Source organism: Bufo bufo, chromosome 4 (genome assembly GCF_905171765.1).
Source record: "Bufo bufo chromosome 4, aBufBuf1.1, whole genome shotgun sequence".
NCBI classification, from domain to species: domain Eukaryota; kingdom Metazoa; phylum Chordata; class Amphibia; order Anura; family Bufonidae; genus Bufo; species Bufo bufo.
Window position 1 is genome coordinate 309085225 of NC_053392.1, and position 26734 is coordinate 309111958.

Sequence of the window (26734 nt, forward strand, 5' to 3'; positions counted from 1 at the left end):
CCACATGTTTCTGAAGCCCCGTTTTCTTTTAGGAAATTCTTAGCCGGAAGTGAAGTTTTCTTAGACTCTGTGACGTACCGGGTCCCTTGCAGGAGCACTGAAGCCTCCTCTTCCGGCTACTCAGGGAGCCCGGCTCTGATGGGCGGGCTTTAGCGCTTCCCTAGCCGTTTCACTGGCTAGAGCAGGGCTAAAGCCCGCCCATCAGCGCCGGTGACGTCACCGAACACACTGCTGGGCGGAATTAGATTAGGGATTTCCTATCGGACAAGGTGGGTGTATTCGTATGCAGATAACAATGATTTCATTTTAACCCTTGAAATACTGGTGAAAATGACATACTATTATCCATCTACCGCCAGATGGCACTGTTGTACCACATAACAATTTCAGACATTTATGAATTAACACACATAAATGGATTCATTACACAACTTAAACTTTAACCTTTCCCAACTTAGATCAATTAGGAGCGATAACTTTTTGACACTTTAGAATCACTTTCCCAGACATCAAGGATCCAGCTTGACAGTTAACATACCATCTTATTTATGGTCCGATAAGAGAACAATAACCTTTTAACTTTTCTCCTGGTTTGTGTACCCTAACTGTCTCAGCTATTGAGTAATGATGTTTGAAATAACATTAGCTCTTTTTTTTTTTTTTTTTTTTTGTATTAAGTAATTTTTATTAGCATTTTAATAATACAAACATAAGCCCCCAACACCCACATACCCTCCCCCTCAAACCATCATTATGATGCCGTCCATCTTCCATAACCTCCAGCATTCGGCTACACCATCACAACCGCATAACAATTACGAAGGCACATGCCCTTTCCCTACAGCATTCCCCACAGAACATTGATAGCAGAACTTCGATCTTATAAAGGAATATACATTTATCGGCCAGAACCTCCCCACATTACATTACATAGCGTAGAAGCATTCCATGTATCCTGAAAGAAATCACTAACCACTGAGCCAGATATGCACAGCAAGCAATAGTACCCTCGCACTAATCCCAGACCGTATCTCTGAAGTTCCCTGAACGCCAGCCCGGGGGGCATCAATCCAAGGAGTCCAGAGCTTTTCAAATTTGGCCATAGCACCCCTATTCCTATAAACCCCTCGTTCCAAATTAGGTAACCAATTAATTTTGGCTATAAATTCGGTTTTTACTAGGACTACCCTCATCCAGCCAATGTTGAGCAATCAACTTACGAGCCATATACAACATTCTGGCCACTGCTATCTTTCTGGGCTCAGTGATTGGCAAGTCCTCCACATACCCCAATATACAGACAAATGGGGTCACATCCAGTGTAACTTCATACAGAGAATCAATGAGATGCAGCACCGTGCGCCAAAAACCCTCCAGTGCCGAACATGACCACAGCATGTGCAACATACCCGCATCTTCCTCCTCAAACCCTATGAATTAGATATAGGTGCGACAGCCTGTGGGCCTCGCTGAGAGAGAGTTGCGGAATCCTCTCTAATATCTCCTGCCACTGAGTTTCCTCTAATAGCCCCATCTCCGCTTCCCATTTTGTCCTACTATTCATCGGATGGTCTTGCAGAAATAGATCCAGCAGGGTCTGATAGAGCAGAGAAATAACCCCAGAGGAGGAATCCCTCTTCTCTATAAACACAATAATCTTGTTTTCAAGTACCGTGCTCAACATACCGCCATCATCGTCAGCCCGGAAGGCATGGCGCAGCTGCAAGTACCTATAAAAATCTGAGGACGGTAATCCAGTTTCCGTCTGAAGTTGCTCATAAGATTTGAGACCAGTATTCTCAATAAGTTGGTGGACTCTAATAATGCCCCTGTTGCGCCAACCCCCCATTCCCTGCAAAGAGCCTAAATGAGGCAACCACGGAGTGTCCCATATAGAAGTATACTGCGTGATGCCTTTGATGCCCTGCATGTCCCTCAATTTCCACCAAGTTTTATGTAAGAGACGCAACGTAGGGAACGCCACACCCAACAGTTTTAGCTTACCTGCCTCTAACGCTTCATAAAGATTTGGTACCGCCAAAAAGTCTCTCAATAGCCTATGTTGGGTATCTCCCTCTCCCCTTTCCCAGTCCCTCATATGTTGAAGTTGGGCAGCTAGGAAGTACACCCACGGGTTTGGTAGAGCCAATCCCCCATCAGTTTTACCTCTCTGCAGTGTCTCCAGCCGCAATCATGCTGAGCCCCCCTCCATATAAGCTCCCTAAAAAGCCTATTAATTGAGTGGAAAAAGCCTGAGCAGTAACCATATGGGGGAATTATGTAGTAAATAAAGCAGCTGCGGCATCCAGATCATCTTGATAAGATTAATCCGTCCTACTACTGACAGCGGCAGCTTAGACCAGACATGGAGTTTTTGTTTGAATCTGCCTACGAGGGGAGACAAATTCAATTTCTCATAATCGGTAAGCTTCCTAGACACCACCACCCCCAGATACTTAAATTCACTCAACACCTGTAATCCTGACTGAGCATAATCCGCAGAGTGATCTACATTATCTATAGGGAGGGACGATTTACTCCAATTGATAACCAGGCCAGAGTACCGCCCAAAAGTGCCAATCACATCCATAACTACTGGTAGGGATTCTCTAGCCTCAGCCAAGAATAGTAAGGCATCGTCCGCCTACAATGCTATTTTCTCCTGAGACCCGCCTCGATTAAACCCTATGATGCCAGCATGGCACCGAACAATAGCCGCTAATGGCTCGATAGCCAGGGCAAATAGCAACAGAGACAGCGGGCAGCCCTGCCTAGTTCCCCTGTAAAGCCGAAATCCTTCTGATAGACATCTATTCACCCGTACTCGAGCTGTAGGCCCACCATTTAACAACCGTACCCATGCTATGAATTTATCCGCCAAACCAAACCTCTCCAGTACCTCCCACAAATACTCCCACTCAATACTATTGAACGCCTTTGCGGCATCTAGGGAACAGATGACTCTATCCCCTGAGTTATCTACCGGAATCTGCATATTAAGGTAGAGGCGCCGGATGTTAATCGCTGTAGATCTGTCCGGTAAAAATCCTGACTGATCCATATGTACAATGGAGGAGATGACCTTAAAAAGGCCCAAAGCTAGCACCTTAGCCAATATCTTTATATCTGTGGGTAACAATGAGATTGGGCGGTAGGAATCCGGAAGAAGTGGATTTTTCCCCGGTTTAGGGAGAACCACAATAATAGCCTCTTGCATTGACGCAGGAAGCGACCCTGTCTCTGAGGCCTCCTGGTAAACCTTCAGCAGCTGGGGCAGTAAGATGTCTCCAAACTTCTTATAGATTTCTACTGGCAGCCCATCAGTACCTGGTGATTTATTATTTGCCATAGAGGCCACCGCCTCCTCGATTTCCAGTAATTGTAGCGGGCCATTGAGATATGCACTGAGTCTGACAACTTAGGCAAGGATACCCCATGCAAATACGTTGATATATCTTCCCTATTATAATCTAGACGTGATTGATGGAAATCGGCATAAAAGGCACGAAACACCGACACTATGGCCTGGCTATCCACTATTTCCCTCCCATCCTCCCCCTGTAAAGCTGTAATATATGCTGACGCGTACTGTGCCCTAGAGGAAAAAAAGGAGACAATGCGGCAGCACTCTGCAAATCAGACAAAGTACAACAATGCTTACAAAAATTATGATGCTAATACTACGCTTAAAAAGCGAGATGCTTGGTCAATGCATTTTGTACAAAACCATCTAAGCCCGTATGCCAAACGTCAAGGCGATCTCTGTTACACGGGTCCTAACACTAAATACTACCTGTTATGCGCCATAATGACCGCCATAAAATTCAGGGAGTGTTGGACCCACATGCATGCTGGATCCACTCTGCCTTTTTCCGTTTTTTGTGCCAAAATGGCCTCCATTACAAGGGATGCAGGTACCAACATGCATGCTGAGCCCACTCTATACCCTTCCTGGTGCTAAACAGCTTCCAATGAATTTAGTGAGAGCAGGCCACAGCTTTATACTGAAAATAATTAAAATCAGCCTATGGGGCAGACAGGCTAATCAGGAGTGCACGACTCGCTGGAGTGCCACATCTCCAGCATTGTAAATCTGCAAAAAAAGAGGGTTAGTCAGCACCTCCCAGTGCGCAGGTGCACGCCGCCATGGCAAAGACCTAGAGGAAAAAAAGGAGACAATGCGGCAGCACTCTGCAAATCAGACAAAGTACAACAATGCTTACAAAAATGATGATGCTAATACTACGCTTAAAAAGCGAGATGCTTGGTCAATGCATTTTGTACAAAACCATCTAAGCCCGTATGCCAAACGTCAAGGCGATCTCTGTTACACGGGTCCTAACACTAAATACTACCTGTTATGCGCCATAATGACCGCCATAAAATTCAGGGAGTGTTGGACCCACATGCATGCTGGATCCACTCTGCCTTTTTCCGTTTTTTGTGCGGTCATTATGGCGCATAACAGGTAGTATTTAGTGTTAGGACCCGTGTAACAGAGATCGCCTTGACGTTTGGCATACGGGCTTAGATGGTTTTGTACAAAATGCATTGACCAAGCATCTCGCTTTTTAAGCGTAGTATTAGCATCATCATTTTTGTAAGCATTGTTGTACTTTGTCTGATTTGCAGAGTGCTGCCGCATTGTCTCCTTTTTTTCCTCTAGGTCTTTGCCATGGCGGCGTGCACCTGCGCACTGGGAGGTGCTGACTAACCCTCTTTTTTTGCGTACTGTGCCCTAGCCACAATGGCCAGTAGGTGGCCCGCCTTCTCTCCCTCATCATAATACTTCTGTCGCTGAAAGGATTGTTTTGTGCGTGCAAGTTCCACAACGTGCGAGTTATATGCATCCTGTGCCTCCTTCCAGACGGATAGAGATAACTGATCACCCTTCTCCACATATTGCGCCTCCGTCACCCCCTCCTGATCCTTAAAAAATTCTCCAAATTGTCTGCTTTTAAGCTTGGCCCTACTAATCCCTTGAATAAGCGTTCCCCTTAGACAGGTCTTCATGGCGTCCCATACCACCCCGCTTGCGGCTAAGCCTACATTTAGAGTGAAAGACTCCTGTATAGTGGAGCTACGTTGGGGACAATCAATCACCTGTTACCAAAAAGAGTTAAATGTCCACAACCGTTGAGAGACCGGAACCACGGATGCGGTGGACAGACGCAAAAGCAGAGGGGAATGGTCAGACAGAGCCCTAGCCAGGTATTTCACCTCCTCCACCTGCCTACACACCAACTCAGATCCCAGCGCCAGATCAATGCGTGATAAGGCCTCATGTCATCTGGTATAGCAAGAAAACTGACGCACCTTGGGATGACGGACACGCCACAAATCTATCAGGGCCACTTCCTCCAGCAATCTACCAAAGGATGAAACGGGACCCTCAGCATCCACCTGCGCTCCCCCATATCTATCCCAGTAGGGGTGAATAGTGTTATTGAAGTCCCCCACCATAATACCTGGAATGTCAGGGTTACTATTAATAAATGTCGGGCGCCTCTTAAGGCCACACTACTATAAGGTGGAGGTATATACAGTCGTGGCCAAAAGTTTTGAGAATTACATAAATATTGGAAAAGTTGCTGCTTAAGTTTTTATAATAGCAATTTGCATATACTCCAGAATGTTTTGAAGAGTGATCAGATGAATTGCATAGTCCTTCTTTGCCATGAAAATTAACTTAATCCCAAAAAAACCTTTCCACTGCATTTCATTGCTGTCATTAACCACCTCAGCCCCCATAGCTTAAACACCCTTAATGACCAGACCACTTTTTACACTTCTGCACTACACTACTTTCACCGTTTATTGCTCGGTCATGCAACTTACCACCCAAATGAATTTTACCTCCTTTTCTTCTCACTAATAGAGCTTTCATTTGGTGGTATTTTATTGCTGCTGACATTTTTACTTTTTTTTTTATTAATCGAAATTTAACGATTTTTTTTGCAAAAAAATGACATTTTTCACTCTCAGTTGGAAAATTTTGCAAAAAAACGACATCCATATATAAATTTTTCTCTAAATTTATTGTTCTACATGTCTTTGATTAAAAAAAAAAAATGGTTTGGGTAAAAGTTATAGCGTTTACAAACTATGGTACAAAAATGTGAATTTCCGCTTTTTGAAGCAGCTCTGACTTTCTGAGCACCTGTCATGTTTCCTGAGGTTCTACAATGCCCAGAAAGTAGAAAAACCCCACAAATGACCCCATTTCGGAAAGTAGACACCCTAAGGTATTCGCTGATGGGCATAGTGAGTTCATAGAACTTTTTATTTTTTGTCACAAGTTAGCGGAAAATGATGATTTTTTTTTTTTTTTTTCTTACAGTCTCATATTCCACTAACTTGTGACAAAAAATAAAAACTTCCATGAACTCACTATGCCCATCACGAAATACCTTGGGGTGTCTTCTTTCCAAAATGGGGTCACTTGTGGGGTAGTTATACTGCCCTGGTATTTTAGGGGCCCAAATGCGTGCAAAGTAGTTTGAAATCAAAATCTGTAAAAAATGGCCGGTGAAATCCGAAAGGTGCTCTTTGGAATGTGGGCCCCTTTGCCCACCTAGGCTGCAAAAAAGTGTCACACATGTGGTATTGCCGTACTCAGGAGAAGTTGGGCAATGTTTTTTGGGGTGTCATTTTACATATACCCATGCTGGGTGAGAGAAATATCTTGGCAAAAGACAACTTTTGCCATTTTTTTTATACAAAGTTGGCATTTGACCAAGATATTTATCTCACCCAGCATGGGTATATGTAAAATGACACCCCAAAACACATTGCCCAACTTCTCCTGAGTACGGCAATACCACATGTGTGACACTTTTTTGCAGCCTAGGTGGGCAAAGGGGCCCACATTCCAAAGAGCACCTTTAGGATTTCACAGGTCATTTTTTACACATTTTGATTTCAAACTACTTACCACACATTAGGGCCCCTAGAATGCCAGGGCAGTATAACTACCCCACAAGTGACCCCATTTTGGAAAGAAGACACCCCAAGGTATTTCGTGATGGGCATAGTGAGTTCATGGAAGTTTTTATTTTTTGTCACAAGTTAGTGGAATATGAGACTGTAAGGAAAAAAATAAAAAAAATCATAATTTTCTGCTAACTTGTGACAAAAAATAAAAAATTCTAGGAACTCGCCATGCCCCTCACGGAATACCTTGGGGTGTCTTCTTTCCAAAATGGGGTCATTTGTGGGGATTATTATTATATATTTTTTTCTCACAAAGTCTCCCTTTCCGCTAACTTGGGACAAAAATTTAAATCTTTCATGGACTCAATATGCCCCTCACGGAGTACCTTGGGGTGTATTCTTTCCGAAATGGGGTCACATGTGGGGTGATTATACTGCCCTGGCATTCTAGGGGCCCTAAAGTCTGGAATATAAATGTCTAAAAAATTTTACGCATTTGGATTCCTTGAGGGGTATGGTGAGTTCATGTGAGATTTTATTTTTTGACACAAGTTAGTGGAATATGAGACTTTGTAAGAAAAAAAAATAATAATTTCCGCTAACTTGGGCCAAAAAAATGTCTGAATGGAGCCTTACAGGGGGGTGATCAGGGAGTCTATATGGGGTGATCCCCCCCCTATAAGGCTCCATTCAGACGTCTGTATGTGTTTTGCGGATCCGATCTATGTATCCGTGGATCCGTAAAAAAACATACGGACGTCTGAATGGAGCCTTACAGGGGGGTGATCAATGACGGGGGGGGGGTGTGATCACCCCATATAGACTCCCTGACCTCCCCCCTGTCATTGATCACCCCCTGTAAGGCTCCATTCAGACGTCCGTATGTGTTTTTGCGGATCCGATCCGTGGATCCGTAAAAAACATACAGACATCTGAATGGAGCCTTACAGGGGGGTGATGATCAATGACAGGGGGGTGATCAGGGAGTCTATATGGGGTGATCAGGGGTTAATAAGGGGTTAATAAGTGACAGGGGGGGGGGGGGTGTAGGGTAGGGGTGTTTGGTGCTACTTATTACTGAGCTGCCTGTGTCCTCTGGTGGTCGATCCAAACAAAAGGGACCACCAGAGGACCATGTAGCAGGTATATTAGACGCTGTTATCAAAACAGCTTCTAATATACCTGTTAGGGGTTAAAAAAAAATCGCATCTCCAGCCTGCCAGCAAACGATCGCCGCTGGCAGGCTGGAGATCCACTCGCTTACCTTCCGATCCTGTGAACGCGCGCGCCTGTGTGCGCGCGTTCACAGGAAATCTCGCGTCTCGCGAGATGACGCATATATGCGTCACTGTGCGCAGGGCTGCCGCCTCCGGAACGCGATCCTGCGTTAGGCGGTTAAAGGACCTGCTGAGATCATTTCAGTAATCGCCTTGTTAACTCAGGTGAGAATGTTGACGAGCACAAGGCTGGAGATCATTATGTCAGGCTGATTGGGTTAAAATGGCAGACTTGAGATGTAAAAAAGGAGGGTGATGCTTGCAATCATTGTTCTTCCATTGTTAACCATGGTTACCTGCAAAGAAACGCGTGCAGCCATCATTGCGTTGCATAAAAATGGCTTCACAGGCAAGTCTATTGTGGCTACTAAGATTGCACCTCAATCAACAATTTATAGGATCATCAAGAACTTCAAGGAAAGAGGTTCAATTCTTGTTAAGAAGGCTTCAGGGCGTCCAAGAAAGTCCAGCAAGTGCCAGGATAGTCTCCTAAAGAGGATTCAGCTGCGGGATCGGAGTGCCACCAGTGCAGAGCTTGCTCAGGAATGGCAGTAGGCAGGTGTGAGTGCATCTGCACGCACAGTGAGGCGAAGACTTTTGGAAGATGGCCTGGTGTCAAGAAGGGCAGCAAAGAAGCCACTTCTCTCCAAAAAAAACATCAGGGACAGATTGATCTTCTGCAGAAAGTATGGTGAATGGACTGCTGAGGACTGGGGCAAAGTCATATTCTCCGATGAAGCCTCTTTCCGATTGTTTGGGGCATCTGGAAAAAGGCTTGTCCGGAGAAGAAAAGGTGAGCGCTACCATCAGTCCTGTGTCATGCCAACAGTAAAGCATCCTGAGACCATTCATGTGTGGGGTTGCTTCTCATCCAAGAGAGTGGGCTCACTCACAATTTTGCCCAAAAACACAGCCATGAATAAAGAATGGTATCAAAACATCCTCCAACAGCAACTTCTTCCAACAATCCAACAGTTTGGTGAAGAACAATGCATTTTCCAGCACGATGGAGCACCGTGCCATAAGGCAAAAGTGATAACTACTGTAAGTGGCTCGGGGACCAAAACGTTGACATTTTGGGTCCATGGCCTGGAAACTCCCCAGATCTTAATCCCATTGAGAAATTGTGGTCAAGCCTCAAGAGGCGGGTGGACAAACAAAAACCCACTAATTCTGACAAACTCTAAGAAGTGATTATGAAAGAATGGGTTGCTATCAGTCAGGAATTGGCCCAGAAGTTGATTGAGAGCTTCCCCAGTCGAATTGCAGAGGTCCTCAAAAAGAAGGGCTAACACTGCAAATACTGACTCTTTGCATAAATGTCATATAAATGTTGATAAAAGCCTTTGAAACGTATGAAGTGCGTGTAATTATATTTCACTACATCACATAAACAACTGAAACAAAGATCTAAAAGCAGTTTAGCAGCAAACTTTGTGAAAACTAATATTTGTGTAATTCTCCAAACTTTTGTCCACGACTGTATAGTGATACCAGCAGGTACTGCTGCGTGTAGATAGTGTAGTGTATACATACAAAGCGGCCATCAGGGTCGACACTGGACCTGGAAAGGAATTGACTTATGAACCAGGATACTAACCCCGCGGGAATGGCTAGAGAACACTGAGTGAAATGTATGGCTCAACCATGATCTATGGAATGCCTGTGCCCCTTCCTGCAGAAAATGGGTTTCTTGCAAACATATAATAGTGGGAAAATTCGGGCGTAGATAATCCAGCACGGCAAATCGCTTTGACGGATCACCTAGGCCGCGCACATTCCAGCTCACAATATTAAATACTTTAGCCATATTTAAATATTAGGAACTTGACCAAGCTAATAACATAACGTAACGTGGGTATTGTAGGTACAAACAATACAGTAGTGCACCGACAAGCAGGCATGATATCACAGATACAGAGCATCAACACACATATACTGTAAATAATCCCCAAAACAAAAAAATTGTAAAAACAAAAACTGGAACCAAAACATCGCGCCTGTATTGCGTCTTCTAACAGGCTGAGGCACAAGTCCTCCATGAAACCAGGTATAACAGTAACGTTAGAACCTCTCTACTTCTGCTGAGCAAGATTGTCCCCCGCCATAAAAGGATACACGTGCTCTGTGGGCAGTTCAGTAGTGGAACAGTAGAGGGATAACCTTCCAACAGGTCACCTAGTAAAAATTAAGGATGAAAACTTGAAATAAACTGACGACCATCATCTCTCCTCCTGCCGCAGCTGATGTTCATGCTGGTCGATCCATGTGGCCGCATCTTTCGGTGCGTTAAAGAAATAAACAGATCCCAAAGCCACCACCCGCAGACGTGCCGTGTACATAATAGAGTAGGACACTTGTAAGGAACGAAGTCGCCCTTTGACGTCTAGGAACTGGCTCCGCTTCTTTTGTACCTCTGAGGAAAAGTCCTGAAAAAAAACCGCAACCTTTTGCCCATTGATAGCAATGTCAGGACGGTTTCTGGCTGCCCGTAATATGGCATCTGAGTCCCGGTAGTGAAGTAGTTTAATCGAAACAGGACGCGGGGGCGCTCCTGGCGGCAGCGGTCTGGTGGGAAGTCGATGCTCCCGCCCTACCGCATACAACGGTGAAAGCACCTCAGTGCCAAATACTTCATTAACTTTCTGTAGGTCATGAAGTATAAAGCACAGTTCTTGCTTTAGGGTCCCCACTTGCTGTTGTAGTGCAGTCAGGGTCACTCCACACTGAGTAACAGCCTGGAAAATGTCTTTCAATGTGGGCTCTGCACTGTGGGTAGACAGGTCCCCCTCCTCCTCTGCTACCACTGCCGTCACAACCACCGCTGCACCAACCTCCATATCAGCATGATCTCCTCCTGCAGAAGCTGTCTCCAGGTCAGGGATCCTCTCCTCCTCCTCCATATACAGCCCTTTCAGCTCCGGCATTTGTTGTGGAGCCCTGGAGGTCATCGCACTCCGTGCTGCAGCCGGAATACCTCCCGCCCTGCTATGCCTTTTTTTTTTTTTAAGTGAGCAAAATGTACCGGGTACAACATATCAAAACAATGCATTATCAGTGGTACAAGTCGTACATTTACTTTTTCCATCTTAGTCAGCATTGTTAAAACACTGTCGAATACAGACTACAAGTTACAGATTACAAATTACCTTCCCCCCCCCCCCCCCCCCCCTCTCTCTCAACTTCTCTCAAAGCAATATCATTATTGTTCAATCAATCTGAAGTCTTCCCAAAGTTTGGGCTAATTTCTTCTTCAGGTACCACTCTGAAAGGATGAATGGGGCCATTAAAGTGCGCATGTCTTCATCAGAATATACCACTCCTATGAAAGACTCCCATCTCTTGAAAAAAGAGTTTATAAACCGCCCTCCTAGCTGTTCCGCCTCAATCCTCTCCATATTCAGGCAAAGTTTGGCGTGATTAAGAACCTCCGTCATTGATGGCATTTGGGGTTTGAGCCAGTGCCTAAAGATACAGCGTTTGGCTGCCAACAGTAAGATATGTATAACTGGTTGCACACTAGACCCATTTGCCCGAGCATGGAAGAGCATCAAGTCAGGAGTCAAGGGTATCGAGGTCTGCAGGTAGCGTTTTATTTGGGATTTGACTAACCTCCAAAAATTCTGGGAGGCCGGGCAGGACCACACCCCATGACTCAAGTCGGATTTTTCCAACTGCCACTTAGGGCATTTAGACAATCTATCAGAGGAAGGAAAGGGCGACGAGAACTGGAACCCATAAATGGCTTTATGAATAAATCTGAAATGTGATTCTCTCCAGACTTGGTTGACACTCACTTTATTGACTGTGTTCCATCCTTGAATGATTAATGTATCCGCATCTAGTGAGGGAAACATTTTTTTTCCAGTGGGAGAATAAATTGTCTGCCAGACACTTTTGCTTGCGGTCCCGTATCTCGTGATATAATTCTGAAAGTGACTTTTTCCTGGACCCATCTCCCACCACCCGATCAAAGGCATTGGCTGTGAATTCCCCCCTCAGGTCTTTCACCCTATGTCTAAGAAATCCCATTAGCTGGACATGCGCCAGAAAGTGTTGCATTGTAATTTGTGAATATTTATTCTGTAATTCTGCAAATGACAAATAAGAGCTGGCTTGTCTATCCCAGAAGTCCTGAACCTTCCCCAAACCCCCTCGCTTCCACGAAACAAAGTGCTTAGTTTCACTACCTGCGGGAAACTCCGGGTGACCCCAGATTGTCATGTGTTTTGATATCATGAAAGGGAGTTTGAAGATTTTACGCACTCCTTTCCAGGCCGCTATAGTGTCTGTCAATAGAGTACTCCGTTTGGCCACAGGGGGTAAAGCACAAAACTTCGTGTGGAGGAGTGCCCCCAAAGACCATGGTCGAGCTAGTTGAGCTTCTAACAGTGAGTTAGTGTAGAAATTGGATCCGAAGATCCAGTCTATACTGTGTCTTAAAAGACTGGCTAAATTATATGATCTTATATCGGGTAATGCCATTCCCCCCAACCCTTTTGATATTTGAAGTTTCGGAAAAGCTATGCGGGGTTTGCGTTTCCTCCAGATGAAAGCCCTGAATGCAGATTCTAGATCCATTATATCTTTCTCTTGTGTCTGATCCACAAATAGAAGAGATGATTTATTTCAGATCACTCTCCAGTTTCAATCCTACTTAGAGACCGCATCCCGAGGGGTACTGACTTTGTATGGAGATTTCCCTCTAATCTGTATACAGATGAAGACTTTAAAGATCGGTTAAGGAGATGGTGGTTGGAGTATCTCCAGGACAACAAAGACACAGTAGGGCCTCAAAGTCTATGCTACGCGGGTAAAGCGGTTTTACGTGGTAGAATATTAGCTTATGTATATAATAAAAAGAAAACCATCAAAGCCAAAATAACAGACTTAGGCTACTTTCACACTAGCGTTGTTTTAATCCGGCGTTCAATTCCGACACCTGAACTGCCCGCCGGATCCGTAAAAACGTGTGAAAACGGATTACATTTGAATCCCGATCAGGATTTTGATCACAATGAAAAAATGCATTGGAAAAAACAGATCCGCCATTTATGGATTTTAACTTTTTTTTCACATTTTTCGGGTTTAACATCCAAAAGCCAGATCCGGTTTGACTGAACACACAGTCCCGGATCCGGCGTTAATGCAAGTCAATGGGAAAAAGACCGGATCCGGCGTTCAGTCAAAGTGTTCAGGATTTTTGGCCGGAGGTAAAAATACAACATGCTACGTTTTTCTGAAAAGCCTGATCAGTCAAAAAGACTGAAATGGAGACATCCTGATGCATCCTGAATGGATTACTCTCCATTCAGAATGCATTAGGATAAAACTGATCAGTTCTTTTCCGGATTTGAGCCCCTAGGACGGAACTCAGTGCCGGAAAATAAAAACGCTAGTGTGAAAGTACCCTTAAGCGACAGACTGAGGACATATTAGCACATGGGGGCCCGTGGCACACTACCGCTCCGTGGTCATCTATCGCGATATGGCGATAAAACTAACATCTATATCGTCTGCCGAATTGATGACTATATTATCGCATGTCGTTTATATTGGCCACCCTAAATAAAAAAATATATATCAATTTTAGTTAGGTAGTCTTAGTGTAGGTTTTTGCATGCACACAACATCTTTTGTGCGTGCATCCAGAAATGATTTAATTTTTTTTCTACTCCTTTTCTCTGTATTGCAAATTTATTACAAGCCCCTTCACGTGTGAAAACACAACATACACACCCCTCACAATAAATAAAAGTTTTCACATTTCACACACCACACCCCAATAAAATAAAAATGTCCGGTCCATCCCAACGAGTATTGCTTGGCTGAAAAGCCATACGCCATGCTTGCCTCCGATACCGAGTCTGCCAGTGAGGGAGAAGAGGATGCCACTTTCCTCTATACCTCAACCCCCTAATCATCATCATCATCATCATCAGGTGATGAGGGACCCTCTAGAAGGTGCCCCAGGGTAGCAGCAGAGGCAGCCCCCCAGAGTGAATCCTTATGGACCCAATTCCCTGACTATTAGTAGCTCCAAATTCTGGATTTTGAGGGTAGCTCCAGAATTACGATAGTGCGGGCTTCACTGAGCTAGATTTTTTTTCAAAATCTTCTTCTCTGAAGATTTTGGGAATGTAATGGTGGCCCAAACCAATTTATACGCCCAACAATTCATTGCTCAGAACCCTACATCGCCATACGCTAGGCCCTTAGGTTGGACCCCAGTAAGTGCAGCAGAGATGTTGACGTTTTGGGGACTCGTGCTGCATATGGGCGTTGTAAAGAAAAAACAAACGTTAAACAGACATTTTCTACCAGACTCCAATTTACATTAAGACCATGACCCAGAAGCGAATTGAGTCAATTCGGAAATTCCTACACTATAACAACAATGCACAGTGCCTAGCCCAAAATGACCCGACATTTGACCGTCTGTTCAGGGTTTGGCCTTTCATTGACCGCTTTAACACCAGGTTTGCTGAGGTGTACAACCCTGATAAAAATGTCAGTGTAGATGAGTCCCTATTACTTTTCCAAGGGAGGGTTAGATTCCTCCTGTACCTGCCTAGCAAACGGGCAAGGTATAGCATAAAAATATACAAACTTTGTCAGAGTAGCTCCGGGTACACCCACAAGTTCCGCATTAACGAAGGGAAAGATTCCAGGATAGAACCCCTAGAATGCCCCTTCCCCCCTCCCCCCCATCCTAGGAGTTAGTGGGAAGATGGTGTGGGAATTACTGCACCCACTGCTGGATAAGGATTACCACCTTTATGTGGATAACTATTATACCAGCATACCCCTACTCCAGTCCCTAACTGCCAGAGGTACTGTGGCTTACGGCACAGTGCGCAAAAATCAGAGAGGCCTCCCTAGATCCCTGGTAGGGCAGCCACTGAGAATGGGTGAAAGCAGCGCTCTCCTCCATGAGAACATGGTGGTGGTTAAGTATAAGGACAAGAGGGACGTCCTTGTACTGACCACCATTCACACTAACACCAGCTCCCCTGCCCCTGTACATGGTACCACAACCACTAAACCCAAACCAGTTTGTATCCTGTACTACAACAGGCAGATGGGAGGGGTGGATCTTGCAGATCAACTTATGAAGCCCTACAGTGCCACATGAAAAACGAAGGTGTGGTGCAAAAAGCTGGCCGTACACATTGTACAGATGGCAATGTGTATGTGCTATTTAAATCTGCAGGCCACACAGAAACTTTCCTTCAGTTCCAAGAGGTGGTTATCAATGCACAGATTTTTCAAAGCCAGGCCGGGGAGGGTCCCAGTACTTCAGGAAGTCATGGTGCCCGTGTTGTACCAGAGCAACATTTTCCAGGTCAAGTCGCCCAGACAGCAAGGAAGGAGCGGACCCAAAAAGATGAACAGTGCGTTTCAAAAGGGGGATGAGGAAAGACACCATTTACCACTGTGAAACCTGCTCTGAAAAACCTGACCTGTGCATGCAGGATTGTTTCAGAATCTACCACACATCCATGGAGTATTAAGTTAATTTCATCCTTGATGTACCCTGTAGTTTTACCACTTATATCTCTGATTTAGTCCGCATAGCTTAGGCTACTTTCACACTCGCGTTTTGTACGGATCTGTTCAGTTAATATAACAGTCTGCATCCGTTCAGAACAGATCCGTTTGTCTTCTCTTTAACATAGCCAAGACTGATCCGTCTTGAACACCATTGAAAGTCAATGGAGGATAGATCCGTTTTCTATTGTGTCAGTGAAAACTGATCCGTCCCCATTGACTTAAATTGTGTGCCGGGACGCATCCGTTTGGCTCAGTTTCATCAGACGGACACCAAAACGCTGCAGGCAGCGTTTTGGTGTCCGTCTCCAAAGCGGAATGGAGACTGAACTGATACATTCTGAGCGGATCCTTTTCCATTCAAAATGCATTAGAATGCAAACTGATCCGTTTTGGACCGCTTGTGAGAGCCCTGAACGGATCTCGCAAACGGAAAGTCAAAACGCGAGTGTGAAAGTAGACTTACATATCCACTTTTCACCAAGTACTAAATATTCATTTCTGTGAAACACCTGTTAGGTCAAAAGTGCCGTTTCCACCCCTTAAAATGTTTGTACGGGGGTGCACTTTCCAAAATGGGGTCACTTCTTGGGGTTTTTAATTTCTGGGGGCCTTAGGATTTTTTTAAATGTGATATGGCACCTAAAATAAATGTCTGCCAATTCAGGTCAGAAAAATCCATATTTTGCTTTTTGACTCTAGAGCCCTGCTGTGCGGCCATACATAATTTTGTGAGCACATATGGGGTTGTGCTGTACTCAGGGGAAATGGGGAACAAAATGTGGGGTGCATTTTGTCCTGTTACCCTTTGGGGAAGTGAAAAATGTGAATGTAAAGCAATTTTTCACTACCACTGCCATGTGTTTCCTAATTCTAGGAAACACCTTTGAGGTCAAAGTGCTCACTACACACCTTGAAAGATTCCTTGAGGGGTGTAGTTTCCAAAATGGGGTCACTTTTGGGGGATTTCCATTGTAGGGCCACCTTAGGGTGTGTTGATATGCGACATGGCTCCCAATTACCATTCCAGCTAAATCCGCTCTCCAAAAGCCATATGGTGCTCCTTCCACTCCGAAGCCTGCTGTGCGCCTATACGTAAAATTTTGACCACATATGGGGTGTTTCTGTAAAATCCAGAATCAAGGTAAAAAGATTTTGAGTTTTGTTTGGCTGTTAACCCTTGATGTGTTGCAGGAAAAAAGGATTCAAATTTAAAATCTGCTAAAAAAAATGTTAAATTTTGAAATTTCTTTCCCATTCTCCTTTAATTCTCGTGGGACACCTAAAGGGTTAACAAAGTTTGTAAAATTAGGTTTGAATAGCTTGAGGGGTGTAGTTTCCAAAATGGGGTAATTTATGGGTGGTTTCTAATATGTAAGCCCCACAAAGTGACTTCATAACTGAACTGCTCCTTTATAAAATTGGGTTTTGGAAATTTTCTTAAAAATTTTAAGATTTGCTTCTAAGCCCTCTAACGTCCCAAAAAAGAATGTAATTTACAAAATGATCCAAACAGGAAGTAGACATATGGGAAATGTAAAGTAATAACTATTTTAGAAAGTATCACTATCTGTTTTAAAAGCAGAGAAATAGAAATTTTGAAAATTGAAAATTTTTCAAAATTTTTGTTAACTTTGACATTTTGTTTTATAAATAAAAATGAAATATTTTGAAATATTTTACCACTGTCATGAAGTACAATGTGTGACGCGGAAACAATCTCAGAATGGCCTGGAAAAGTAAAAGCTTTTTAAAGTTATCACCACATAAAGTGAAACATGTTAAACTTGCTAAAAATGGCAGGGTCCCGAGGGGGTTAATGTTGTTAATGTGGAGTGCTTATTTGGCACACAGTTTGACTGCATTTTATTTTTATTTTTTTTGGGCTTGTTGCTAAGGCTATGTTCACATCAGCGTTCAGCCTTTCCGTTCTCCTGCTCCGTTATAGGAGCAGGAGAACGGAAAGGACAGATTCGGCACATAACTGAGCGGAGCCTACGGACCTCATAGACCCCCATAGACTATAATGGGGTCGGTTATGTTTCCTCTCAGAAGATGATTTTGGAGCAGAGACCAAAGTTGTGCATGCAGGACTTTTGTCTCCGCTCCAAAATCATCATCTGAGCTGAAACCTAACGGACCCCATTATAGTCTATGTGGTCTGTAGGCTCCGTTCGGCTCAGTTATGTGCCGAATCCGTCCTTTCAGTTCTCCTGCTCCTATAACGGAGCAGGAGAACGGAAAGGCTGAACGCTGATGTGAACAAGGCCTAAGGAGTTTAGTCAGTGTAGTTGTATTCAGGGGTGTAGAGATAAAATAATACTTGTCTAAGGACTAAAGCGGGGGCTCGATCTACTTGTCCCTCATGACAATCTACTTGTCCTGATAGAAAAAATAATTTTAAATCAAAACCATATTTCAATGCACCGCCACGCTTCCTTATGCACGGAGGCGGCTGGCTTGCGTTCCAGTCTTTGTGGTGTGAAATGACATTAAGTTTAGTCCTCATTCACACCTGATGATTCTGTCCAGAATGCACTACATCGCGGCCGGCTCACTATGTTGTGGGGCAGGAGGGGGCGTGACGATCCATTGAAGTGAGTGGCACTGTAGCCACAGCCGCAGGCGATCTGATACACGGGATCGCAAGGCACAATTATGCCTGAGGTCCGGTCAAAATGCTGCTTGCAGCATTTTGTTTGGACTGGACCGCAGGCATAATGTGCCTTGCGATCCTGTGCACCCGACCTCTGACAGGGAGCTGCCGTCCCCGCAATTAACCTTCAGGTGCTGCGGATGTCAGCGCCCTGTCAGAAGTGCGTCCCCATCACCATGGGAACGCCTCGGTTTTAGAATATACCATCAGATCTGAGTTTTCTCCAATCGGTATATTTTAACTTCAATCGTCCCCATCACCATGGGAACGCATCTATATTAGAATAAAAATAAACCGAACACCAAACCTGGACTTCAGTGAAAAAGTCCAGGTTCGGGTCCGTGTACCAAAAACGTAAAGTTCGGGTTTGCTTAACTCTAGTCACTGCCGCTCCACGCCCCCAGCTCGGTGCAGATCCACTGCTCTGGTAAACAATTATTTTTTATTTTTATTTTATAAGATTGATTGCAGTGGATATCCATACGGATATCCAACCCATAACCAGTTTGTTGGGGGGGGCAAAAAAACTGTCTCTAGGATAGAATACTTATCAGCATTGCAGTCTGTTAGGATTGTAAAGCTTCAAAATATGATAAAAAGCATATTTTATTTTAATGTTGACCTTACCTTAACCCCTTCCTGACTGTCGTTGTACATGTGTGTGGCGGAAGTCTGATCTTCAATTATGTCAATCGCGCAGCAGAGACTCGGGGCTAATGTCTGCGATTGGTTATAAGTGAACAGACATTTAAGGCTAGGTCTACACGACGACATTTGTCGCACGACAAATAGGGCGCAATGTTTGTCGCGCAACATTTTGTTGCACCAATGTCGCGCGACAATTTTTATAATGGCAGTCTATGGTGTCGCACTGCAACATGCAACATGCTGCGACTGCGACGCAACAGTCGCAGAAAAATCCATCTCGATGGATTTTCTGCGACTGTTGCGTCGCAGTCGCAGCATGTTGCATGTTGCAGTGCGACACCATAGACTGCCATTATAAAAATTGTCGCGCGACATTGGTGCAACAAAATGTCGCGCGACAAATGTCGTCGTGTAGACCTAGCCTAACCCCTCAAAATCCAAAAGGCTGATTAATTTTTTATTTTTATTTTTTTTACTTCACTTCCCTCATATGGGGGTCAGATATGGCGATGAAAAGAGAAAAAAAAAATTTCAATTTTTTTTTTCTCTTTTTTTCTTCCAGTATTAAAAGACAAGCAAAACAATGTAAATGTACTATCACTGTAATTGTGCTGACCCAAAGAATGAAGGAAAGTTTTACCACATATGGAATGCCATTATTAAATGGTGCCATTAGAAAGTAAAACTATTCTGTGTATGGCAGTGAAATGTTTGCAGTGGTTTAACTCCTTTAATAGCCATCTAATATCTGGCATTACTGTAACTTTCCTCTCCTGTCTGACCTTACATTTGGTGAAGCCCAGCACTAGTGCATGCTGTGGCAACCATACTTTCCTGTCCCCATTCTCCAGACCTGATATAGGTATGAGCAACCACCAAAGTTAGGCCTCTCTCACTCAGGGCCTTGTAGTAATGACAGAGCTAATTATAGTCTTTTATACACTTGAGTAAACAGTAACAAAGATGCACTAGTTTAAAGGGAACTTGTCATCAACTTCATGCTGCCCATACTAACGGCAGCATAAACTAGAGACAGGTGAGTTGATTTCAGCGGTCTGTCATTTATAAGTTACAAGTAAGTGGTTGCCGAGAACCAACATCACAATCATTGCAGACTGGGCCTGGAAAAGAGTCCTGGTCATCCATGATCTCCTGCTCTCCTGCCCACCTGCTGATGACTGACAGGCTTCTACCTAGTTCACCCTTTCTGTCTAGGAGAGAACTGACAACCATCAGCAGATGGGTGAGAGAGCAGGAGATTATGGATAACCAGGACTCTTCTCAAGTAGATTTGACTCTTCTTAAGGCCGGGCTGCAATGATTATGATGCTGGTTCTCAGCGACCACTTACTTTTAGCTCACGAGTGACACACCGCTGACATCAGCATTTCTGTCACTAATTTATGCTGCTCTCAGTGAGATCGGCATAAAGTTGATGACAGGTTCCCTTTAATCCATGCATGGAAAAAACGCCCATTGAAGTCTAAGGAGAGTTTATAAAATATGGCTCCATCCGTTTGTCATCCCTATTGTATTAACATTCAAAGGGCTTGTCTTGTGTAATTCAATCTTCTCCTTAGACTAAAGCCCATAAGTAGTATGGACCTGTAAGACTAAGGCTACTTTCACACTGCCGTTCAGAGCGGGTCCATCTGATGTCTGCTCAGACGGATCCGCTCCTATAATGCAGACTTTTGTATCCGTTCAGAACGGATCCGTCTGCATTATAGTTTAAAAAAATTTCTAAGTGTGAAAGTAGCTTGAACGGATCTGTCCAGACTTTACATTGAAAGTCAATGGGGGACGGATCCGTTTGAAGATTGAGCCTTATGGTGTCATCTTCAAGCGGATCCGTCCCCATTGACTTCCATTATAAGTCTGGACGGATCCGCTTGCCTCCGCACGGCCAGGCGGACACCCGAACGCTGCAAGCAGCGTTCAGGTGTCCGCTTGCTGAGCGGAGGCTGAACGCTGGCAATCTGATGCATTCTGAGCGGATCTGCGTCCACTCAGAATGCATTAGGGCTGGACGGATGCGTTCGGGCCGCTTGTGATCCCCTTCAAACGGAGCTCACGAGCGGACACCCGAACGCAGGTGTGAAAGTAGCCTAATGCAGTACTGGTGACATCCTACTGAGGTGACGGCCTTATGTTAGCATCTTCTTGGCACTTATGGAATTGCAATTCTTTATTACAGCTTCTCCTGCAAAAAGTGATGCAAGCTCAGTTGATATATATGATGGATTGGACATGGTAACTTCAACAGGTAATCATTTTGTGTGTTTTTTTTTTTTTTTTTTTCCCCTGTAATCTTTAATTGCATACATTGTCATGCTATTGCCGAGGTAGTCAGGAAACAATAAAAAATGTTGCATATTTACCTGGTAGTACAAAGTTCCATCTTCTGACAGGAAACTCTGGAATCCCGCCCTTGATAAGTGTCTCACTATAATATAAGTAATATACCCATTGGGAATCCTCACCCACTAGATTTGTGGATGCCAAACTCTAATGAAAAACCCAGCTCAGTCCTTAAAGGGAACCTGTCACCTGGAATTTGGCCATAGAGCTGAGGACATGGGCTGCTAGATCGCCGCTAGCACATCCGCAATATCCAGTCCCCATAGCTCTTTGCGTTTTTGTGTGAAAAAATTATTTGATAGATATGCAAATTAACCTGAGATGAGTGCAGCTTGAAGGTGCCCAGCACAGCGCCGCATCCTCCGAATCTCCTCTTTACCCCCCGACGTCACAAAGCTAGAGTGCCGTAATCTCACGATGCGCGAGGTAGCGCATGCGCAGTTGGTTCCCTGAGGCTGATGCCAGCACAGGGAAGGAACACTATGCTGACACTGCGCATACGCTAGCTCGCGCATCGTGAGATTACGGCGCTCTAGCTTTGTGACGTTTGGGAGCATGGAGGAGATTTGGAGAATGCGGGGCGGTGCTGGGCTCCTTCACGCTGGACTCATCTCAGGTTAATTTGCATATCTATCAAATCGGTTTTTTCACACAATAAAAACACAGAGAGCTATGTGGACTGGATATTGCGGACATGCTAGCGGCGATCTAGCAGCCCAGGTCCTCAGCTCTTTTGCTAAATTCCAGGTGACATGTTTCCTTTAAGCAAGGTGTTCTCCGCATTGGTCAATCCCTACTTGTTAGTCTTTTGACTCACCAGCAATCATCTCTAATCTGTGGGAGAACCTTGCAGTAAGTGGTTGGTTCTAAGTGGTTGGTTCCTTGCAGCGCTACCACAGGGAATATTCAAGGGACAGGGAGTTTGCACAAAAAATGGTGCATGGTATTCTAAATTTATAATAATAATCTGGAAAGTGTGGGGTGTATTTGTATTCAGTCACCCTGAGTCAATACTTAGCAAGACCACCTTTTGCTTGCACATATAGACACGACAGAATTTTTTGCCCATTCTTCTTGGCAAAATATCTCAAGCTTGTCGGATTGGATTAGGAGAGCATCTGAACAGCAATTTTCAAGTCTTGCCACAGACTCTCAATAAGATTTAGGTCTAGACTTTGACTGGGCCATTCTAACATCTAGCATTTGGGCCAAAAAGTTCAAATGTGGTTTCATCTGACCAGAGCACCTTCTTCCACATGGTGGCTGCGTCCCCTACATAGCTTGTGGCAAACTGCAAATGGGACTACTTATGGTTTTCTTTCAAAAATTGCTTGCTTCTTGACACTCTTCCATAAAGGCCAGATTTGTGCAGTACACGACTATTAGTTGTCCTGTGGACAAATACTCCCACCTGAGCTGTGTATCTTTGCAGCTCTTCCACAGTGACCATGGGCCCCTTGGCTGCTTCTCTAATTTAATGCTCTCCTTGCCTGGGCTGTCAGTTTAGGTGGACTGCCATGTCTTGGTAGGTTTGCAGTTGTGCCATACTCTCATTTTTGGATGATGGATTGAACTGCAAATGTTCATTTTTTTGTAACCTAACACTGCTTTACACTTCTCCACAACTTTATCCCTGACCTGTCTGGTGTGTTCCTTGGTTTTCATGATGCTGTTTGATCACTAACGTTCATTAACAAACCTCTGTGGCTTTTACAGAACATCTGTTCTTATTTTGAGAATAATTTACACACAGGTGGACTCTATTTATTAATAGGTGACTTCTGAAGGCAGTTGGACACATTAAATTTTGTTTAGTGGAATCCAAGTACAGGGGATGAATACAAATGCACACCACAGTTTTCAGGTTTTTATTTAGGATTTTAAAAACCATGCATCATTTTAGTTTCACTTCATGTATACTTGCAACTTTGTGTTGGCCTATCTCCTAAAATGCCAATAACATTTTGTTTGTGGGTGTAAGGGCTCTTTCACACTTGCGTTGTTCTGTTCCGGCATAGAGTTCCGTCGTCGGGGCTCTATGCCGGAAGAATCCTGATCAGGATTATCCCCATGCATTCTGAATGGAGAGAAATCCGTTCAGGATGTCTTCAGTTCCGGAACGGAAAGTTTTTTGGCCGGAGAAAATACTGCAGCATGCTGCGCTTTTTGCTCTGGTAAAAAATCCTGAACACTTGCCGCAAGGCCGGATCCGGAGTGAATGCCCATTGAAAGGCATTAATCCGCATCCGGCCTGATTCTGGAGCGCCCCGGGAGCAGCACGGACGGTAAGTATACTGCTCCCCCGCTCCCCACTACTACTATGGCAACCAGGACTTCAAAATGCGTTCAGTGTTACTATGGCACCCAGGACGCTATTAAAGACGGATCCGCCTTCAAATGCTTTCAGTTCACTTGCGGTGTTACGGATCCGGCGGGCACTTCCGGCAAATGGAGTACACGACTGATCCGGACAACGCAAGTGTGAAAGAGGCCTAATGTGGAAAAGTTCAGAGGTTTGAATACTTTTTCAAGGCAATGTATATTTTAAAAACAAAACATTAGCACATGCTTGGGTCATAATTCTAAATAATTAAATTGTAAAAGTCAAAATAGCTAGCCCTGATTACCCTATATTCATATATTACACTTTAAAACTGTTCTTTTTGTTCTTTCAGATCAAGTAGCTGAAACGGGGAGTCCTTCAAGAAACTGTTTGGACCTTTATGAAGAACTATTAACAGAAGAGGGAACTGCTAAAGAAGCTTCATTCAATGATGTATGAATTATTTCATTACGTTAAACACATTAATCACTTTCGGCAGAGATCTGTCTTATAAGGCTACTTTCACACTAGCGTTGTTTTAATCCGGCGTTCAATTCCGACACCGGAACTGCCCGCCGGATCCGGAAAAACGTGTGAAAACCTTTTACATTTGAATCCTGATCAGGATTTTGATCACAATGAAAAAATGCATTGGAAAAAACGCATCCGCTATTTATGGACTTAAACTTTTTTTCCACATTTTTCGGGTTTAACATGCAAAAGCCGGATACGGTTTGACTGAACACACGGCGCCAGATCCGGCGTTAATGCAAGTCAATGGGAAAAAGACTGGATCAGTCAAAGTGTTCAGGATTTTTGGCCGGAGGTAAAAATACAACATGCTACGTTTTACTGAAAAGCCTGATCAGTCAAAAAGACTGAACTGAAGACATCCTGAACGGATTACTCTCCATTCAGAATGCATTAGGATAAAACTGATCAGTTCTTTTCCGGATTTGAGCCCCTAGGACGGAACTCAGCGCCGGAAAAGAAAAACGCTAGTTTGAAAGTACCCTTAGTTGTACTTAAAATAAGGTCTGAACATAAAGTAAATAAAATGTGTATTCCTCTAAAACACCTACCTCCTAAAATATTTAAAATCAAAATTTATGAATATATATATAATCGCAAATACCGCAGCAGCACAGTCAGACCACGTGCACTGGGTGCAATTCCTCACAGAGGTAGGCTTCTCCTCCACGATACGTACTTAACAAATGACGAGGCAGCACTTCCAGCTTTTGGTGAAAAAACCTAGAATATGACATATTTTCAGTTGTTTCACACTTGTTTGTTATGTATATAATTCCACATGTTAATTGATAGTTTTGATGCCTTCAGTGTGAATCTACAATTTTCATAGTCATGAAAATAAAGAAAACTCTTTGAATGAGAAGGTGTGTCCAAACTTTTGGCTTGAGAAAGGCCTCATTGAGTAGGCCGAAACGTTGCTGGGAATAAAGTTTTGGGGTCGTCACCCTGTCACCAAAAGCTGGAAGTGCTGCCTCGTAATTTGTTAAATAAATAAATATACACTGCTCAAAAAAATAAAGGGAACACAAAAATAACACATCCTAGATCTGAATTAATTAAATATTTTTCTGAAATACTTTGTTCTTTACATAGTTGAATGTGCTGACAACAAAATCACACCAAAATAATAAAATGGAAATCAAATTGTTTAACCCATGGAGGTCTGGATTTGGAGTCACACTCAAAATTAAAGTGGAAAAACACACTACAGGCTGATCCAACTTTGATGTAATGTCCTTAAAACAAGTCAAAATGAGGCTCAGTAGTGTGTGTGGCCTCCACGTGCCTGTAGGACCTCCCTACAACGCCTGTGCATGCTCCTGATGAGGTGGCGGACGGTCTCCTGAGGGATCTTCTCCCAGACCTGGACTAAAGCATCTGCCAACTCCTGGACAGTCTGTGGTGCAATGTGACGTTGGTGGATAGAGCGAGACATGATGTCCCAGATGTGCTCAATTGGATTCAGGTCTGGGGAACGGGCAGGCCAGTCCATAGCATCAATGCCTTCGTCTTGCAGGAACTGCTGACACACTCCAGCCACATGAGGTCTAGCATTGTCTTGCATTAGGAGGAACCCAGGGCCAACCGCACCAGAATATGGTCTCACAAGGGGTCTGAGGATCTCATCTCGGTACCTAATGGCAGTCAGGCTACCTCTGGCGAGCACATGGAGGGCTGTGCGGCCCTCCAAAGAAATGCCACCCCACACCAATACTGACCCAATGCCAAACCGGTCATGCTGGAGGATGTTGCAGGCAGCAGAACGTTCTCCACGGCGTCTCCAGACTCTGTCACATCTGTCACATGTGCTCAGTGTGAACCTGCTTTCATCTGTGAAGAGCACAGCGCGCCAGTGGCGAATTTGCCAATCTTGGTGTTCTCTGGCAAATGCCAAACGTCCTGCACGGTGTTGGGCTGTAAGCACAACCCCCACCTGTGGACGTCGGGCCCTCATATCACCCTCATGGAGTCTGTTTCTGACCGTTTGAGCAGACACATGCACATTTGTGGCCTGCTGGAGGTCATTTTGCAGGGCTCTGGCAGTGCTCCTCCTGTTCCTCCTTGCACAAAGGCAGACGTATCGGTCCTGCTGCTGGGTTGTTGCCCTCCTACGGCCTCCTCCACGTTTCCTGATGTACTGGCCTGTCTCCTGGCAGCGCCTCCATGCTCTGGACACTAGGCTGACAGACACAGCAAACCTTCTTGCCACACCTCGCATTGATGTGCCATCCTGGATAAGCTGCACTACCTGAGCCACTTGTGTGGGTTTTAGACTCCGTCTCATGCTACCACTGGAGTGAAAGCACCGCCAGCATTCAAAAGTGACCAAAACATCAGCCAGGAAGCATAGGAACTGAGAAGTGGTCTGTGGTTACCACCTGCAGAACCACTCCTTTATTGGGGGTGTCTTGCTAATTGCCTATAATTTCCACCTGTTGTCTATCCGATTTG

At 44.4% G+C, this 26734-nt stretch overlaps 1 protein-coding gene across 3 annotated transcripts in view; it reads left to right on the forward strand.

Annotated features, from left to right (window-relative positions):
• Positions 1 to 26734, forward strand: part of CASP8AP2 (caspase 8 associated protein 2) — a 133322-nt gene that overhangs the window by 61407 nt on the left and 45181 nt on the right. For all 3 annotated transcript variants that reach the window (XM_040428767.1, XM_040428766.1, XM_040428768.1), the window contains exons 3-4: positions 21263 to 21331; positions 24102 to 24202. In XM_040428767.1, the coding sequence (XP_040284701.1) occupies positions 21263 to 21331; positions 24102 to 24202 (170 nt within the window). The remainder of the gene's footprint in view (positions 1 to 21262; positions 21332 to 24101; positions 24203 to 26734) is intronic.